At 49.1% G+C, this 17,849-nt stretch overlaps 11 protein-coding genes across 11 annotated transcripts; 7 read left to right on the top strand and 4 right to left on the bottom strand.

Moving 5' to 3' along the window:
- Positions 1 to 828, top strand: N7471_011737 (uncharacterized protein; the record flags this gene model as incomplete). Its single annotated transcript, XM_057284456.1, has 1 exon — positions 1 to 828. One exon carries the CDS (start codon positions 1 to 3, stop codon positions 826 to 828), a length of 828 nt encoding a protein of 275 aa, XP_057130722.1.
- A 333-nt stretch (positions 829 to 1,161) lies between these two features.
- On the top strand, positions 1,162 to 1,506 carry N7471_011738 (uncharacterized protein; the record flags this gene model as incomplete). The annotated part of the gene is made up of 2 exons (XM_057284457.1): positions 1,162 to 1,364; positions 1,419 to 1,506. The coding sequence occupies 2 exons, from the start codon at positions 1,162 to 1,164 to the stop codon at positions 1,504 to 1,506; spliced, it is 291 nt and encodes a 96-aa protein (XP_057130723.1).
- Positions 1,507 to 2,184: 678 nt separating this feature from the next.
- N7471_011739 (uncharacterized protein) lies at positions 2,185 to 2,475 on the top strand (the record flags this gene model as incomplete). The annotated part of the gene is made up of 1 exon (XM_057284458.1): positions 2,185 to 2,475. The coding sequence occupies one exon, from the start codon at positions 2,185 to 2,187 to the stop codon at positions 2,473 to 2,475; it is 291 nt and encodes a 96-aa protein (XP_057130724.1).
- A 229-nt stretch (positions 2,476 to 2,704) lies between these two features.
- N7471_011740 (FAD-dependent oxidoreductase) lies at positions 2,705 to 3,372 on the bottom strand (the record flags this gene model as incomplete). Its single annotated transcript, XM_057284459.1, has 2 exons — positions 2,705 to 3,139; positions 3,226 to 3,372. The coding sequence occupies 2 exons, from the start codon at positions 3,370 to 3,372 to the stop codon at positions 2,705 to 2,707; spliced, it is 582 nt and encodes a 193-aa protein (XP_057130725.1).
- A 585-nt stretch (positions 3,373 to 3,957) lies between these two features.
- N7471_011741 (pyrroline-5-carboxylate reductase family protein) lies at positions 3,958 to 4,920 on the top strand (the record flags this gene model as incomplete). Its single annotated transcript, XM_057284460.1, has 2 exons — positions 3,958 to 3,997; positions 4,052 to 4,920. The coding sequence occupies 2 exons, from the start codon at positions 3,958 to 3,960 to the stop codon at positions 4,918 to 4,920; spliced, it is 909 nt and encodes a 302-aa protein (XP_057130726.1).
- Positions 4,921 to 5,288: 368 nt separating this feature from the next.
- Positions 5,289 to 6,979, bottom strand: N7471_011742 (MDR family MFS transporter; the record flags this gene model as incomplete). The annotated part of the gene is made up of 2 exons (XM_057284461.1): positions 5,289 to 5,977; positions 6,043 to 6,979. The coding sequence occupies 2 exons, from the start codon at positions 6,977 to 6,979 to the stop codon at positions 5,289 to 5,291; spliced, it is 1,626 nt and encodes a 541-aa protein (XP_057130727.1).
- Positions 6,980 to 8,225: 1,246 nt separating this feature from the next.
- On the bottom strand, positions 8,226 to 8,429 carry N7471_011743 (uncharacterized protein; the record flags this gene model as incomplete). The annotated part of the gene is made up of 1 exon (XM_057284462.1): positions 8,226 to 8,429. One exon carries the CDS (start codon positions 8,427 to 8,429, stop codon positions 8,226 to 8,228), a length of 204 nt encoding a protein of 67 aa, XP_057130728.1.
- Positions 8,430 to 8,730: 301 nt separating this feature from the next.
- On the top strand, positions 8,731 to 9,635 carry N7471_011744 (serine hydrolase domain-containing protein; the record flags this gene model as incomplete). Its single annotated transcript, XM_057284463.1, has 3 exons — positions 8,731 to 9,024; positions 9,093 to 9,140; positions 9,174 to 9,635. 3 exons carry the CDS (start codon positions 8,731 to 8,733, stop codon positions 9,633 to 9,635), a joined length of 804 nt encoding a protein of 267 aa, XP_057130729.1.
- Positions 9,636 to 10,216: 581 nt separating this feature from the next.
- On the top strand, positions 10,217 to 11,288 carry N7471_011745 (peroxiredoxin family protein). The gene is made up of 4 exons (XM_057284464.1): positions 10,217 to 10,367; positions 10,425 to 10,537; positions 10,632 to 10,795; positions 10,895 to 11,288. Exons 1-4 carry the CDS (start codon positions 10,312 to 10,314, stop codon positions 11,072 to 11,074), a joined length of 513 nt encoding a protein of 170 aa, XP_057130730.1. The 5' UTR covers positions 10,217 to 10,311; the 3' UTR covers positions 11,075 to 11,288.
- A 567-nt stretch (positions 11,289 to 11,855) lies between these two features.
- Positions 11,856 to 16,154, bottom strand: N7471_011746 (Mtc5p; the record flags this gene model as incomplete). Its single annotated transcript, XM_057284465.1, has 2 exons — positions 11,856 to 12,890; positions 12,960 to 16,154. The coding sequence occupies 2 exons, from the start codon at positions 16,152 to 16,154 to the stop codon at positions 11,856 to 11,858; spliced, it is 4,230 nt and encodes a 1,409-aa protein (XP_057130731.1).
- A 540-nt stretch (positions 16,155 to 16,694) lies between these two features.
- N7471_011747 (E2 ubiquitin-conjugating protein UBC13) lies at positions 16,695 to 17,324 on the top strand (the record flags this gene model as incomplete). The annotated part of the gene is made up of 4 exons (XM_057284466.1): positions 16,695 to 16,747; positions 16,814 to 16,902; positions 16,961 to 17,092; positions 17,149 to 17,324. The coding sequence occupies 4 exons, from the start codon at positions 16,695 to 16,697 to the stop codon at positions 17,322 to 17,324; spliced, it is 450 nt and encodes a 149-aa protein (XP_057130732.1).
- Between the last annotated feature and the right edge of the window lie 525 nt (positions 17,325 to 17,849).

Raw genomic sequence — 17,849 nt, forward strand, 5'->3', positions numbered from 1 at the left:
ATGCAATCTGCGGACAAGCCGACTCGATCAGAAATTGACTTGGCCTTGCCTGGAGAGAAAACTCAAGATGAAATCAAGATCGAAAAGAGTGGAGATATTGATTCTCTTCAACGGTATCGGTGGAACATGGTTAGAAAAGCGCCATCCTATGTTGGTAGAGCGATTGAGCTTCTCCGGATAGAACAAGACCTCCGAAATACTGTCCAGGAAGAGCAATGCCTCGCCAAGAAGCCTGAGGCCACAGGCAGCTGGCCACTCTATAGGAATGATGTACAGGCCGTGCTTCAGGCTTTGAAGAAGAGATATTGGTTGCTGGAACTCCAGTGGTGGAAAGTCCGAAACTCATTCGTGGAGGGGCCACTGATAAGAGCATTTGATCTGTGGCGATCACATCCTCTCTGGTATATGCACCGAGTTTTGTTCGAGGATTGCGTGAGGAAGGGGGGATGCTGTAGCCGTGGCTGTGGATGTTGCGCTGATCGCAAGATTGATAAAACACGACAGCTTGGAGCTGGACATTGTATGGTGGAATGTGGATGTTGTCACCAGGCTCGGGGGTTTGAGCTTACCAAAAAAGAAAAGGAGGAATTCCTTAGGGATTTCCATATCGTGGATGACAATAGCTTTTACCGCCAAAGGGTCAATCGAGCTTCGATATGGGGGTTATCTCTTGACAGTCATGACAGCCCTTTTGATCTGATTGTAATGCCCCCAGGATACGAGAGCGATGTTTCAAAAGAGCAGACGAGAAGAGGCAAGGCGGACCAATTCGATGAGCCATTCATGCTTATTGACGAAGAGGACGAGGAAGAAGTTGTGGTACCTTAAGTGTCAGTGTCAGGCCCCTAGGTGCCTGCTTGCTAGTTTGAGGTTTTATTGTGCAATTCAACTCTTTCTTTTGGCTTCGAATCCCCTGATCTAAACTTGCAGTCGTTCCCGAAGTCCAACCTCCACACGCTTCCTTCCTATTTAGGAACATTCGTGCCTGCCATTGTAGTCCTCGTTTCACATGCACCTTCCAATTGCTACTTTACTACCTTGTTACCTTACGTAGAGAGAATTTTGGTTCTGTAAACATCGCAAATCACCACCTTTTCTCACAGTGAGTTATCCCAGCAGTCCTTTTTGAGGTCTTTTTTGCTAACACAGCCCTGTCAGCAGATGTCGGCCGCGAAAGCCTTTCCTGTCGGTGAAAACCCGTCGCCCAACGATTACTTTGCCCGCTTTGCGGCGTTTTTGGACCGTCTGCTGGCCGCCTTAATCCCCAGCGAGACGAAGGCTTTCTTGTGGGCCCTTTTGGGCATGTATGTTTGTTTGCTGGCCGTATGGCGCCTTGACGCCCTCCTGGAGAGGTGGTTTGACTAGTATGCACTACTTACATCAAACCCTATGATGTTGGATACTAATAAAAATTACAGCCACTACCCCCTCCCAAACCCGGCCCAGGCCCCGGCCCAAGGCGCGGCCCAAGGCGCGGCCCCAGCTGCCGCTCAAGGCGGAGATTAGGAGGTAAGTCCATTGTCCATTCTGCGTGTACTAAAATATAGATATCATACTATTGATTGAAAATATATATACTTATATATTATTACGACGAGATTCCTTATGTTTGTGGATTCCTTTTCTCTTTTATTGACGCATTGGATTGTCTGGAAGTGCTAACAAATCATGCTATAGATTGGATCAAGTTTTTTTTTTTATACATAATATGCGGGCTCTCACTTTATAATTACGGAGAGCAGGTTCCGAAAGAATTCAACAAACCATTATTACTTCGTGCTAGCTCTGACCTTCTTCGTAGCACGTAATGAGGATGAGATGCCGACAATATTGTATACATATAGTCAATCCACATGTGTGGCACAGAATGAATGGAAACCAAGTGGAAACTGAGGATCTAGGATAGTTTATATTTGGAACAAAGATATCAACAAATGCATTGCTCTCAATCTCAATTGCACCATGCATAGACCTCTTTGTCTCAGACAAGGCAAAATCCAGGATGAAAGAAATCCAAATCCAATTTGGATGTTATTCATTTCATTGAGCTCCACAGCTTTTTGGAATTCTACAAGTATATAGGTTTTCTTCCAAACCCGTGTTCTATAACAGCCTTCTCCACCCAAGGCTAGTATCGCAAGTATCTACCCCGGAGCTCTACCATTTTCAACAAAATCACCCATCATGTGCAAAATTCGTTATAAATGGTACCGCGGCCACTGCGGCATCAGTGGCTGTGGGCATACAGAAGCAGTGTGGATCGAGCGCTGTAAAGAAGCGAATTCCCGCGAGAGACAAGTACCTTGCCCCAATCCACGTCCCATCCTCCGTATCACCGAGGCTTTTGCGATGGGTCTTTGTCGTCCCTGTCTTGGTTGGGGTGTGTTGATTCCGGGAGCTCCTAAATTGGTTAACCCTGAGCGGGTCGATAGGCCTCGTCGACGGCACTACAATATTGACTCGTCGACTTCATAGTTTGACTTCTAGCGTCTGGAACGATTCATGAATAAAATGCAGCTGTCTTACTTTTGAAGGACAGACTAGATTTAGGTTGAATTTTTAAAGTTTGTATGTTTGGAAAGAGTTCGATTGTACATCGTAGGCCTCGGTCGACGTCAAGGAGTCCAAGTCAGTTTCGGGGACCAGGAATTATTGGGCGATGGTGAATATATCGATTTGCCTTTTCGTCCTTGATGAAACTTCTTCACAGCCTAGACAAGGGTTGAGGTGAAGTCTCCGACACTTTCTGGGCCTGTAATGCAGTTTGCTGACCACTCGTTCCCTCTAAGAGATTTACGACCAGTGGTCCCACCATAGACACCTTAGAGCTTGGTACCAGATTTCCTGATAGCAGTATAACTGAAGAAGATGCTTGTGGCACGTATTCCACAAAGGAATTCGAGTCGGTGCTGGTATAGCAAGAAAGGGGTATGGCCAAGGAGTCGGGCGCATGCAGCTGACCAGATGAATCGTCATCCCTAGCCCCCGCTTCAATAATGACGAGCGACGAGGGATAAAATCCATTCCTTGTGCGGATACCAGCGTTCTTTTTGCCGGCCAATGTGCTCACGTAAACAATTTGGTCGACTTGCTGTCCCAGGAAAAATCGCACGCCTGCATCTTGTGCTGCACGATAGACCTATATTTCAATCGCATAGCCATCAGCAATTATTCTATTCCCCCTTTTTTTTTATGGAAAATAAACGGCTTTTAGGGGCACGCTACATTTGTCAAGTTTCCGAAAGGGATATAATCATCTTTTGCGAACACCGAGACATTTGTGTAGCCTCGTAGAGAAAGATGTAGTGCTACTGAGAGGCCGCAAGCACCGGCGCCGACAATAATAATAGAATCTGATGTGGAAACGCCCATGGTGAAGTGAAATCAAGTGCATTTCCTTATTTGTGGGCTATTTGAGCTGATATAGTATTCTCCCCGCATTTCCCCCAAAGCAGTTATAATATACGGAGTTGGAGAAAAGTGCCTTTGCAAGATAAGAGCTGAGGGGAAACTATAACCGGGAGGACTCCCGATGTTTCTCCAATTCTATGTTTCTATATCTCCTATATTTTACTATTTAAACTATGGATTGTATGCTTGCCTGGAAGCCTCGAGGTTTTTAACCGCATAATTCATAAAAAAAAGGGCTGTTGAATCCAACACTTATAGTCAATTAGCTGGAGCCGATGTATCCAGCTACCGAGTACTTGAAACCTGCTGCAGGAGGAATAAATGCAAATAAGCATAGCATTTGGAGAAAAAGCACTCTTTAAATGTCTTGAAACATCCTGAAATATCATGAAACTCATGAAGCTCATCCATCCTCGGTTTGAGCGGGGTATGGAGTTCTCCACACTCGGAAGCGTCCCCGATGGGCTTCAAATTTCAAAACTTGCTGTCTTTTGCTTTTGCTTCCTTCAAATAATTTACTTGTTTACTTGATTTGAATATTAAATCATGGATATCCAAAACGGAACTCTTTGCATCCTAGGCTGTGGTAAGTACGCAAGCCCATACGCAAAATATATCGACTAATGCTCCAACTTTGTAGGAAACCTGGGCATTGCCATCCTAGACGGATTGGTCAATGCACCCGCGGAGAAGTCTAAAGAGCTACCATTTGCTCGATACACAGCATGCGTGCGCAGTGAAAACTCAGAGAAGAGACTATCCGAGCGATTCACCGACTCCTTGGACAAAATAAGCATTTCTCGCGGCAACAATGTACAGGCCGTACAAAACGCCCATGTGATTATTCTAGGCGCAGACCCCGCCGATATCGAGACCGTCCTGACGCAACCTGGGCTTTGCGAGGCGTTGACAGACAAGCTTATCATCAGCATTGCAGCCGGCTGGACAAGAGAAAGGCTCGAAGCCACACTATACGGCACCGCAACCACCACCGATAACACAGCTGGCAGAGCCTGGGTGGTGCGCACATTGCCGAACATCGCAGCCCAGGTGTCTCAATCACTTACGGCTATTGAAACATCAGAGCCTGCATTGCCCGAACGGTATCTCCAGATAACGACGTCGATTTTCGAACAAATCGGCAAGGCAGTACACGTTGATCCGAGGTTGATGAATGCCACTACCGCGGTCGGAGGCTCAACGCCGGCTTTCTTCGCTGTCATTTGCGATGCAATGATTGATGCCGCGGTGGCGGTTGGTATGCCACGGGACCTGGCTCATACCATGATCTTCCAGTCAATGCAAGGGACGGCAACGATGCTTCAGAGTGGTATCCACCCCGCCCTGTTGAAGGATCAAGGAACGTCTCCCGAGGGCTGCACGATTGGCGGGTTGATGGTTATGGAAGAGGCTGGTGTGCGTGGACATGTTGGACGGGCGCTTCGGGAGGCTGTTACTTTGGCTCGTTTGATGGAGTCGACACCCCATGTTAATGATACGAGACATTAACCTGCTATTCTGGGAGTCAATCGACATGAGTGCAGTGGATATCGGGATTGCTGTTTCTATCACTAGGATTGAACCTAAAGACAGCCTTCAATATCATGCACATATTAAACATTGCATCCAACAAAAAAAGAAATATATTATTTGCAGTCGCAATCGATCACATTTCGGGACCACCACAAATATCCTTGAAGACATCAAGAGTATGTTCTTAGACAAACCCACTAGTCCTGTCCTCGCGATAACTCTTAAAACCATTCTGAAATATAAACATTAGAACCTTGGAACATCTGTGACGACTCCTGACTCCTGACTTCTGAGAAAGTGACCAAATATCCACAGCCATCTATAACAAAAGGAAATTGACTATTTCACCCTTCTCTACTTGTTGCAGTATCGTGTAATCCAAACTCTGTATGCAAATCCTCCGTGAGCTCCAGTTGCTTAATGGGTATACAAAGAAGCAACCCGATACCACCGAACGGGACCGAAATCCACCAAACCCATCGCAAACTATCTTGATAGACACTGAGCACTTCCGCCATAAGGTTCGGGGTATTTTGCAAAGTACGCATCAGTCCTTCGCTGGCCATGGCATATGCACCACCATTAGCAAGTTTTGCGCGCAGAGACACATCACTGACGCGATACAGCAGCTCCTGGACACGTGCATTGAAGATAGTGGTTGGAACCACAATACCCCATATGCAACCAAAGCTGCGCATAAACGCCCAGGTGGAGGTTGCAGTGGCCACGTCGGACTCGGGTAGCGATGCCTGGATCGGAGGTAGCGTGCTGGAGAATATCATACCAGAACCAGCGCCGAAGAGTATCTGGAAGCCAGCCCAGTCGCGAGCGGGTGAATGGTCATCTAGGAGCGAGAAGAGGCCACTGGCGATCGTGAGGAATATATATCCCAGGAAATGGAAGACGCGGTATTTGCCAGTCATGGCGATGATAACTCCCGTGATGATGCCAAAAGGCGCAATTGCGGCAGTGATAGGAAGAACGTATAGCCCGGATTCAGTGGCAGTCGAGCTACGTATAGCCTGGAAGTAGACTGGCAGGAAATATCCGACCCAGTACAGCAGGATAGACTGAAGAAAAGCAATCCACAGCGCGCACGTCCCAGTTCCACTCGAGAATAGCCGGAGTGGAATCGAGGGCTCAGCACAGAATCGTGACATTTGATGACCGTAGAAAAGGAACAGCCCCCGAGCCCTAGGATAAGAGGTAAAATAACTCGCCACGAAGACCAGGCGTATGTTGTTCCAGCCCAAGTGAGGGCGAGCAAAATCGAGATAACGGCGGCTGTAAGGATAGAATTACCAACGAGGTCCACGCGCTTGAGCTGGTGCCACACTGTACCACTGCTGGGCGGGTGTGTGACTCGAAGAAACAGCACTAGCAGTAGAAGTGACGCAGCACAAAGCGGCAGGTTGATATAGAAGACCCAACGCCACGAGACATACTGGGCGAATGCGCCGCCTAGAACGGGGCCGATCACCGTTCCCACTGCCCACACAGCTGCCATGAGCGCGACATATTTACCTCGCTGGCGGAGGGGGACTAGGTCACAAATGACGATATCCACGAGGGTGTTAATACCGCCGCCACCGATGCCTTGAATTGTTCGTCCCGCAATAAGAAGTCCAGTGTTCTTTGCACCACCGGCCATTCCACTCCCCAAGGCAAATATGACAACCGAGATGATCAGCATCCATCGCCGACCGAAGATGTTGGCGGTCTGTCCAAACAGTGGCAGGACAACCGTCGATGATAGTATGTATGAGTTCGTAATCCACATGTATAGCTCGCCGGCATCAACATCGAGGGCGATTGTGGGAAGGGCGGTCGAGAGAATGGATGTATCGAGGGCCGAGAGGAAAGTCGTCATGCATAGTGCTGGGAACACGGCCCAGAAGCGCCATGTTTTCTTTAGAGTGAGATGGGCATTATTAGATTGCGTTGGTGCTTCCTGGTGCTCATGATGTTGTTCTTCTGCTGGTGCGCGAAGAGGCTCCTGTACAGCTAGTTCAGTCGTCGGCGATGGCTTTTCCATGGCTTTTCCATGGCTTTTCCCTCGCCGGTAAATATACTTCTGCCATGGTATAAATATGTCATGAAATCAGAGTGACATTAGGGCATGGATATGGAGCTCACACTTAAATCCCCGAACTCCGGTCCCCAAACCCGCTCCACGGGAGATTCCTGTTGATCTTTGTCCAAAGGAAGTTAGAGGCATTATACGGGCCCGGGAGCGATCTGGCACTAAGCGCTATTCTGCTTGACAGGATGACTAGTGGCGCTAGGTCACCAATGATATTCTGGTACTGGCAGTCACGGTGGGTCCCAGGAAGACGGCATTAGCAAAAGTAGAAGGCGGTGAATATTGATTCAAATTTCGATGCCCTAAACCGATACGAGATACGGAGTACTCCGTACGGAGACTTTGCTCATCTTTGTTTGATGAAAGACGGCAGATTAACCCGAGACATTTCCAATGCCCCCTATCATGTTAAAGAGTTGGCTGAACCCGCCAAAAAGCCTTCCCGCTGCAGTCAGCTTACCCATCTCCTGATGCATAGTTCCCAGGGAACTTCTTATGACAGATTACTGCCTAACGCTTCTGATCCGACAGTGGACACGGATTTAAGGAGTAGAATTGATTGGGTTTGGAGACGTATGTGCATAACTATGGCCCCCTACGTGCAGTGGCGTCGTAAGTTGTTGACCAATAGCCTATACATAGTACATTGTGCTTTGGTATTAGGAGAACCCCTGGAATAAACAAAATATGTCAAAGGGAGCAAGAGAACATTTAGATGCCGTCATTTCCTATATAATGAAAAGATCAACCGCGTGGATTCTGGCCGGCCTGTTTGTCGCATACGATATTATGTCATCTCCAGCGCTGGTAATAGCCAACACTGCATCTTCTGCTCCGAGATTGAGCAGGCCACTCATCCACTCGAGCATCTTCCCACGTAAAAGTATAAATATACTCGTTGTTGAACTGTGCGTGCCTTTGAAACTGGCAATTCTGATAGAAAAACGAGGGCAGAGGCAGGTTTATAGATTTATTCGCGCAGGTCTCGTTACCGCACCAGTGAGAGTGCGATCCTGGCTCTAGTGGTAGGGGGACTCTGTGGCAAAAGCATCAATTTTCTCGATGATCTCGCGAGGAAGGCCCGAACAGGAAAAGTGTTCCCTATGAAACACGACCCATATGTAGTAGGGATTGCGACCGAGAGAGAAGTTACAGGTGTTGACGTTGAGAACAGTGCCAAATTTTACTCAAGATAGTCTCAGCGACTGCCCTCGGGACCTACCCGGTCAATGTCGAACCATGCGCGCCAGAAGGTCCTCAGGAACCAATTGACATGGCGTCCGAGAAACCCACCACTGTAGCTTCTAAAAGCGAAGTCTACTTTAGACTGGACGTAGAAATCGACGACGTGGTTATAGTTTTGGCGGATGTTGTTGCAAAGCGGCTGGCCAAGCTCATGCATCATTAAGGACATCGATATTAGCCAGCCGTTCTCGCACTTTGGTCTCGATAGTATGTACGGCAGCGAGCTGATCTATTAGCTCAGCCAAAAGTTCGGTGCGGGCATGTCATTTTTGCAACTGTTGGCTCCCTCGTGCTCGCCCAAGAGTCTAGCAGGAACTGTCTTCTTTGATACCCTTAAGACGAAGGCTGCTGCTGCAGAAACTGCGGCGCCTCCTAGCTATCGTGGATGGCACGTCTCATGGAACTTCAAACGGATCTCTTGCGCCTAATGGCGTAGATAGCAGTTCGGCTAGATCCAGATGGAAAGTTCTCCCACCAAACTCATGACCACAGTCGCCATCATGATCTGTGTCGATCACGGGCAGATCTCCATCGATGATGATATAACCCCAATCCTTCCGGACCTGTGTGCTCTTCTGGTTCTGGATGGTGTCAGATCAGAGGGCCAATGCCTGATAAAACCCAGAGCTAAGTCTATTACTCTTCGGTTGCTGATAAGCCATCAAAGCGGCTGTGGCTATCACCCAAGTCCTCGGCTGGCAAGATGGGCGAGACAGAATGGCAAGACTAACAGCGTCTTTGACAATGACTTTGTAAGTCTTTTTCTCTTTTTCTTTTATGTATACTGCAAGTATCGAGGTGCATTTAACACACCCCACAGGAAGGCATGAAGACCTACCCACTCTTCTTTGAGCTCGGAGAGGGCTGGGTGTATGGCTCTGGCACCGACTGAGCCGGCGAGACCATCGCGCGAATCAACAATACCACACTCGAGGAGTTCATGCGATCCAACATCTGGGAGCCACTAGTTAGACATGGCCTAAGCGACCTTCTATCCCGAGTTGCACCCAGGCATGATGGACCGCCTCGTCAGATGTACGATCGCATAGACGACAAAGGGCTAGAGCGCGGCGCCTGGCTCTCGCAAATCCCAGCTCAGCATAACTGCGGTGGCCCTGGTCCGTGGTCAACACCGCGCGATTGGACGAAGTTCCTTGGCATGGTGCTCGCAGACCGTGGATCCATCCTCTCCAAAGCCAGTATCGATCAGATCTCCAACGCGCAGACTATTGGCTCGAATGACCTTCAGGAGCTGCTGACGGGCCCACTCTGCGCGTCCCTACGCTCCAAGGTTGACATGGATGCCGGCCGCATTGGGTTGATCAGCGAGTTTGAAATGGCGGTATATGCAGAATTTACTTAGCCGGGGGTATGATGTGACTCAAAGGCATTATCCTGGAGAATCATTTAGTCTGAAATGTTCAATTTCTCATACAAAGTACACAAAATGAATTGATATGCATGGATATGCGGTGTAGCTAAGGTGTAACTAATAACTAGTTACCTCTATGGCCTAAGGCACCCAGTTACCCAGGCATCCAGTCACATGACCTTAGCATCCCACCTTCTGCCTTAGAGATCAGGCATTTAATAACATCATCCCCCACCTCGGTACCTCATTTTTGGCCAATAACAAAAATGGACTTGGTCTCCAAGAACTCCCGAGAACAGCTAGGAACAACCAGGAATACTAAATCCGAAGCAACTTATCTTAATAGCCGACTTTACACCTGGGCAATGATCCGGGATGACTCATCTCTCATCCGATTCGCCCATTATGAATAATGTAAATCAGATAACGCTCAGTCTCGGCGGTCTTTCTTGATAATCCATGTGGTTCGGTATCTTTCTTCTTCGGATCACCTCACTTCTCTGGTAAGGTAAATTCAGGGGTCCCCACTTCGTCATAAATCCCGATGGGCCGATATGTGTCAGCCGTAGTATTAAATACTTGGACTTCTTCTCTTCCCTCCATCCTCTTCTCGTATCCACAATCTTAACTTCCATCTCTCAATTCAATACTCAATTCAATACTCAAAATGTCTACTAAGGGTTTCAAGTCTGGCGACGCCTTCCCCAAGGACGTGGTGTTCTCGTGAGTTATCGAGTTAAACCCCTCAATTGCGTCCCTCCGGCTAACACGCCACAACAGTTACATCCCCTGGTCTGAGGAGGCTGGCGAGATCACCTCTTGCGGTATCCCCATCAACTACTACGCCTCCAAGGAGTGGGCTAACAAGAAGGTCATCCTCTTCGCTCTTCCCGGTACGTCACCGCTCTTTCGACAAAATTTTCAATTCCCCCTCTCTTCCTATGCCGTCTGCAAGGTTCTCACGCTGACCGCCACTTTGCTCTACAGGTGCTTTCACTCCCGTCTGCTCCGCCAACCACGTCCCCGAGTACATCCAGAAGCTCCCCGAGCTGCGCGCCAAGGGTGTCGACCAGGTCGCTGTCCTCGCCTACAACGATGCCTACGTCATGAGCGCCTGGGGCAAGGCCAACGGTGTCACCGGAGATGATATTGTATGTGATCCATCACCCTCCTTCATCCCTCTTTCCAATCTCTGCCAATTCCCCAAAACAAATAATGGACTCAATTGACTGACTCGTGTCTTCTTTTAGCTCTTCCTTTCCGACCCCGAGGCCAAGTTCTCCAAGAGCATCGGCTGGGCTGACGAGGAGGGCCGCACCTACCGCTACGTGATCATCATCGACCACGGTAAGGTCACCTACGCCGCCAAGGAGGCCGCCAAGAACAGCCTTGAGCTCTCCAGCGCCGACTCTGTCCTCAAGCAGCTGTAAATTCACTCCTGAAAAATAGATTTGGGTAAATGGGCTGGCGCATTGTTTCATGGGTATTGGGGAGTCAGACTGCGGTATTTGTGTTTTGCAAATATCCAGCACTGTTTCTCCCCTCTGCTTTCTGCGGTTTTCCGAATTTTTAGATCGCCCTGTTGCTTGCTCTGTTACCTGAAGAGTGAAATACTTTAATGAAGCCACGAGTTCATTCTTTCTATTCTTCTCTGTTCTCTCTATCCGAGTAAATGTAGTTGTCTTAAGGTTGATTTGTTTGTACAACATGGGTACGGCCTAGGAAGTATACCTTGTTGTTTTGATTGGTGCGCTGCTTTGATATTGGACTAGTGCTAAAGGCCAGTGCCACCGTCGTCCGTGCTCAACGCCTCGATGGAGATCTAGATCATCGGCAACTAAAATGCCAAGCATCCAGACTTCATAATAAAGTGTAACTCATGGCATATTCGGAGATAATTGGCACTAGCTTCTAAGTGGAAGCAGTAGTCTACTATATCGTACTCCCTAGATCTTGCGTCGGAAGTAGTGGGGATTATCAACCTCTTCCATATTCAAGATTTGCACTATACAGATCGAAGGTCAAAATGGATACCGGGAACTTGGGAAACCTACAATACTAAGCGTTGGATGAACATATATATAGATAGTATCAACGTTGAATTTCATGGATCAGATTGTCCAATTAAGTTGTTAATAGTTGAGAGTCCTTCCCCGAAAGCAATGGATATACGCAAAATCATAAACGCCCTTCAACACCAACCTCGAAAAATCAAGAATTCCTCAAATTCGATGCCATGGTGACAGATCTATTCTTCTTCCGATCTTCTTTCGTCCGCAAGCCACGACTCAGCCCACCGCCGAGACCACGGGCCAGAGATGAAAACGGGGACGAATCCTGCCACACATCCAAATCGTGATCAAGTTGGCCACCGCCTTTGGGGCGCAGTTCCTCTTTTCGGATGGCAGGCAAGGCAACGGGCTCAGATTGTCGGCGATGAGATTGTTTCGCCTGTACAAGGCTGGGCGGAGTGATGGGTGTGTACTCTTTAGTACCAGGGGGTGCTGATTCCCACAAAGGCATGGGTACATCAACGGCAATGTGCTCGGAGCATTGGCAGCCGCATCCTGTTGGACAGGTTGGGAGGAACTTGTTTTGGTCTGAGTGGTCGAATGGGCTGTCGAATTTGTCGGCCGGTCGAAGAAACCAGCGCCGATGGCAGTCGAAACAGCTCACATGTCCGCAGCTCAGACAGGGGATCAGCATACCGTTCACCACCTCGCCGCAGATGACGCAAGGTAGTTTGGTTGGCAGTGGCTGTCGGGGCTTGCAGTTGGGGCATCGGCGGACTGATGGTTTGCGCTGGTGTCGTTTGGAGGGGGAATTCGGGCTTAGGAGTTCTTTATTAAAGATGGAGAGCTGCAACGCGTGGCCGCAGCTGGCGCAATGGCGCTGGAAGTCAAGAGCTTGGGAGCTTGGCTCCGGCTGTGGGTCTTTCAACGCGGTCTCTTCGGAGCCGGTGCTGTTCCAGTACTGGCTTGAGGTCAGGTCGTCCACTCGATCAGTCACAGCTCCAATCTTTATCACCTCGCTTTGTTGAACGGGTAGGTCCCAAATCGACAATAGATTGGCATAAGCAAGACGGTATGACCGATACAACAACTCCTCATCTCTGTCAGGAAAAGAGTCTTGCGCTGGTCCGTCGCTTTCAAATGCACTTTGATTCTTATATGTGACCTTAAATCGTGCGGGTGGTGGTGCAGACTCAGGTGCGTGATCGCTTTCAGTGTCGGATTGAGCTTGCGACTAGAGGGCAATCGGGGTCAGACAGATCAATCTTTGTAAGCATCTCAAACTAAGATTAAAACAACTTACCACTTGTCCGGTTGCCACACCTGGGCTGTTTTGAGGAGTCGGCTTTTTCTTGTCCATCCTACTTGTAGGTGGTGACGCAGATGACGGTCCGAATGTGAATGAACGAGATAAGGAGGACGCCAACACCGATCCAAACCCAGATCCGCTTCGTGCTTGGGATTGCTGATCAGGCGATGCAGCTATGGAGACATTGTGGCTCGGATTTTTTCGATCAGCAGCGATGCCTCGTGGACGGGACATGAATGGAGGCGTAGTGCCTGTGGAATATGGGGGAGTGGGATCGAGACGCCAGATCTCACTAGACGAGCGTGCTGAGGTCTGGGGCGCGGGCATAGCCTGGACGTCCTTGAGGCTAGACGAAGCTGGCGTTGCAACTGGTGGCTTGGTTGGAATCGGGACAGGGGAGAAATCCAATGAAAAATCCCGTTTCTCTGGTGTCTTTTTGGCTTGCTGATTCTCCAAGCATCCCTCTTGGTTGGCTTCCAGTAGTACACATGAGAGCATTGCCACCATTTGCACATCACCAATGCGCTCAAAGTGTTCGAAGAGAGCAGGGACAAGCCAATGACTACCAAGGGGATGGTCGCCCCAGCGAATAATACTGCCCGTCAAGTCTCTATACAGCCCATCTCTTCCCAGACCACCGATTCTGCCCCCTTTTTTGTGTGTACGCCTTTGCAACAACCCTGGCTCCGGCAAAGTGCCGGGGCTTTTTCGGACATGCAATACCAACTTAATCAGACCCCAGATTTGGGCCAATTCGTAGCAGCCAGCGTCAAGGGCAACAGCCGCGTTATGGGCGCATACATCTGTTCCTTTGCCACAGATGCGATATTGACTCGCCAACTCCCGCTTGACAGGTAACATATCACTCAGATTATGAATAGATACGATATTCTGGGGTGCCTCTGATTTGACTGTGGCTCCACCCCCCGTCGATCGCTGAGAATTATCTGTTGATCGCGGTCGGTGAATGCCATAACTGCCGGCACTGCGCCACGTTCGAGGTGCTGGGAAACGTGTTTGTAGCCCAGAAAGAACGTCAGAGGAGCCAGAAGAGCTCGATGAGTCTGAGTATGACTCGTCCGAATCATCCGAGGCGCCATCATCTGTGCTCGTTATCGTTCCCAGTCCGCGTGGGCCGGGTGAGTTGGTATGTAACCGGCCGAAGCCTTCAAAAACTTTATCGCCTCTGGACCAACGAGTCATCTCTTTGAAGCCCATGTTCTCGAACAACTCGGCTGATTTATCCTTCTTTGGTTTCGGCGGGAAGAAGCATATGAGACGGCCGTCATTTGCCCAAAGCGCCCCGCATGCTTTGGCCACAGGCACCATGACGTTGGCATTAACAGGGCGGAGTAGCTCAGAGCTCATCCCCAGCTCTTGGCTTTGGGTCATGCCGACTTCATCCTCGTCGCTGGATTCACCTTCCAGTTCACCATTGATAGGGGACTTGAGGGTATCGCCAGTTTCACCCAATATCCACGCGATGCTGTCCTCCAGGCTGCTTTCGCCTAAGAGATAACGCACAGCACCTTCCAGACACCCTCGATTTCGGGACATGTAGGTTTCAGCAATTGTGCGCAGTTCAGCCGTAGTCTTCGCAGCCCACTCATCGGTGACGGCTGCCGTCTTTTGGAATGCAAAGGTTGGGATAGCAGTCTTGGGGTAGCTCATCGGGAACTTGATATCAACTTTCAAGAATAAGGAGGCCCCGTCAGCACCCCAGGGTCCATTGAGAGAGATGGAAATCTTTCTTTGTCGAACATCAACTGAATCAAATGCCACCTTAGTGAACTTTTCACCGACCTGGCTGATTTCATCTCCTAATGTCTCAATGTCCCAGCCTGAGATTTTCACACCGCGCATCCAAGCAATTGGGTTTGTGTCGGCTCTTAAATTTGACCTCGGTTGCATGCCAACTCGATCAACATGGCCTCCCTTTATCCAACCCCGAGCGTGAGGAACAGTAATGGCGTTCATCCCAGCACCTGCCGCAGTATTCTGGTTCTGATGGCCAACAGAGGAAGCCACGTCAACGTCATCGAGATCCAAATCTGAATTTACATCGCGGAAACTCCGATATACGGCACCGAGCCGTGTGACAGTTCGTGTGGAAATAAAGGACTTGCCCTTTTCGTACCCGACGCGCGCCAGAATCTCAGGGTTAACTTTATGGAGACGGAGCTCCCTGTCTGTCCCCCACGTAACAAGTTGATATTCGCGATGGTCAATTCCATCCGCTACCCCTCCGCGTGGTCTCCACAGGAATTCTTTGACTTGTCCCTTGTGTCCGGGGAAACTATGTACCAAAGGCAAGTCATCCTCTGGATTTGAGCCCTCTGCAGCTCGCCGGCTGTAAAGGTGAAGATCATTGTTGCCTCTCTGTGGCATTGCAAGCATACCCCATCCAAACGGCGTATTGCGTGCCCGCCACACGGGGAATGGTGTGTGAATCTGCTTCTCTGGAACATCTGAATCGGTGGTGTAGTCCCAGAACTTGATAGTTCTATCTAAAGAACATGTAACTAGAGCGCCGCGTCGAACACGATTCCAGTCAACTCCGTAGATCTTGGTGTTATGTGCTTCAATCGACTTGATTGGGTATGCACCCATGCGATCATCCCAAATCCGAAGGAATCGGTCATGGGAGCTTGCAATGACATGAGGGTCTTGTCGATTCCATTTCACCTGGGTTGCACCAGTAAACCAATCCGAGAATGAGACCGCTGGCCGCGACGGAGCACGTAAATCCCAGCAGTGCACAAAGCTGTCCACGGAACAGGTCGCTAAAATATCTGGATGAAATGCTGAGAAATTGATATCGGTAATTGCTCGAGAATGGGCGTGAAGCACAATTTCAATAGAGTTCTGCCATGTCTTCATGGCCAAATTCCAGACCAACGCTTTCTGGTTGGATGTACTGACAACCCATTGATCGCGTGCAGCGAATGGCGACCACTGGACATCAGCTACCTCCCATGGTGTGTGGTGAGGGAGATACCGCGGTGGAGAATATGGCGAGTCTAGGTCGATGACATGTAGACCCTCCTTGGACGCTAGAACAACATCGCGTCCACAGGGGGATATTGACATAGAACCCACCGGTTGCTCGACATGAAAGGAGCTGTCCTCATCAAACGTCGGGCTCTCCATAGCCGACGTGAGAGGCCTCGGCTCCATCGAGCTAGACATGGTGACTGTGATTGCCGCTCTGTTTAATCTCCGGTGTTCGTCGGGCCGCGATCTTGCATGAACCGGGGAGTAAAAGGTCTATCCATGCATATAACGCAAGACCATATGTATTTGGAAGTGATGCACCTGTTCCCATTTTCCACAATGGCATCCGCTATCCTTGTTTCATGGTTAGAGATGACTTGTACCCTCGACTTGTCGCGAAGACTGCACATGTGGAGAGTTGGGTTGCGATAACGCGATAAGGACAATAGCGTGGCTGGTGCTGTGGCTGTGGGGCGGGATTATGACATCACATGATCTCGTATACGGGACGCGAAATAACCCCGCCATGCAGGAGCCCCTCGGCCGGATACGTCGAGATCAGGGATCTGTTTTTTGGTTGACTTGTACTTTACTTTTCTCTGTTGACTTTTCCGATTACATCTCGTGGTCGCACCAAACGTTGAAGTGTGCAAGTTCCTGGTCTCTTTTAGGAACAATCTCCTCGTCTGAAATTACTACACCAGGTCCACACGCGTCTCGATAAGCCGGTTCGCCATGGCTTTACCCAAGAGAATCATTAAGGAGACGGAACGTCTGATGGCAGAGCCGTAAGCAGCTTATCTCGCTCCAAGGGTCATTTGCATAGCAGCTAACATGTTGTGCTTGGGTTACAGTGTTCCAGGCATTAATGCTGTGCCCCATGACGATAACCTCCGCTATTTCGATGTCTCAATTCACGGACCTGCGCAATCTCCATACGAGGGTAGGCTCGCGGTAACCAGATCCTCGTATCAATTGAAGTACTAACATACTTTCTACAGGTGGTATCTTCCGACTTGAGCTCTTCCTGCCAGACGACTATCCTATGACCCCACCCAAAATCCGCTTCCTGACCAAGATCTACCACCCCAACATCGATCGTCTGGGTCGCATCTGTTTGGATGTCTTGAAGAGTAAGACAGAATACGATTTGTTCTCAAACTGCGATTATCTAACCATGTTTTTTCAGATAATTGGTCTCCAGCTCTCCAGATTCGTACAATTCTACTCTCAATTCAGGCACTGCTTGGAGCCCCGAATCCCGATGACCCGCTCGCCAACGACGTTGCTCAGAGATGGAAGGATGATGAGCCTGCTGCAATCCAAACGGCAAAAGAGTGGACTCGGACACATGCTATGACTTAAGCCCGTTGGTGTTATGTGACCATGAAGTGCAGGACAACCCTTTCTATTTGCGATAGCAGGCATTGAATTCCAAGCGTTTGTTATTGAGCAACCGTGTTGCTTTGAGTAGGATTACATTCTCTGCTCCTCCCATTACCCTTGTCTCAAGTTATTCTGGCTTTCTCTAGAAGGCGTTGCAGAGAGGCAACCTCGTCCGGCGTGTTTAACTTTCATCAGCCATTCTTAACAACACATCCGCTATCATACATCTAATGTAGTCCAGCCACTTACAGTTCCCGCAGTGTACTGAACGTTATATCGTTTGTTGCACAATTTTGATCCTCACTTTGAGAATTGTGTATATGTCAACTTTATCTATTCCTGATTTCCAACTCTGATAGAAAGAGCTATTGAAGAAGAGATGTACTCCAGCCGTGTAGGTGTAGACTGAGTACACATACTCGTATATGAGGATTGTACTTGAGCCGTTCTGCACCAAAAGCTTCCAGGTTCATCTATAGCCCAGATTCAAAGGAAATTTGACTT

The sequence above is a fragment of the Penicillium samsonianum genome (genome assembly GCF_028829775.1).
Source record: "Penicillium samsonianum strain IBT 33392 chromosome Unknown utg000007l_segment0_segment0, whole genome shotgun sequence".
Taxonomy (NCBI): Eukaryota; Fungi; Ascomycota; class Eurotiomycetes; order Eurotiales; family Aspergillaceae; genus Penicillium; species Penicillium samsonianum.

Coding starts and splice junctions, on each gene's coding strand:
- N7471_011745 (XM_057284464.1), top strand. CDS start 10,312: ATGTCTACTAAGGGTTTCAAGTCTGGCGACGCCTTCCCCAAGGACGTG. Junction 10,368..10,424: donor CCCAAGGACGTGGTGTTCTC/GTGAGTTATCGA, acceptor ACGCCACAACAG/TTACATCCCCTGGTCTGAGG. Junction 10,538..10,631: donor CATCCTCTTCGCTCTTCCCG/GTACGTCACCGC, acceptor TTTGCTCTACAG/GTGCTTTCACTCCCGTCTGC.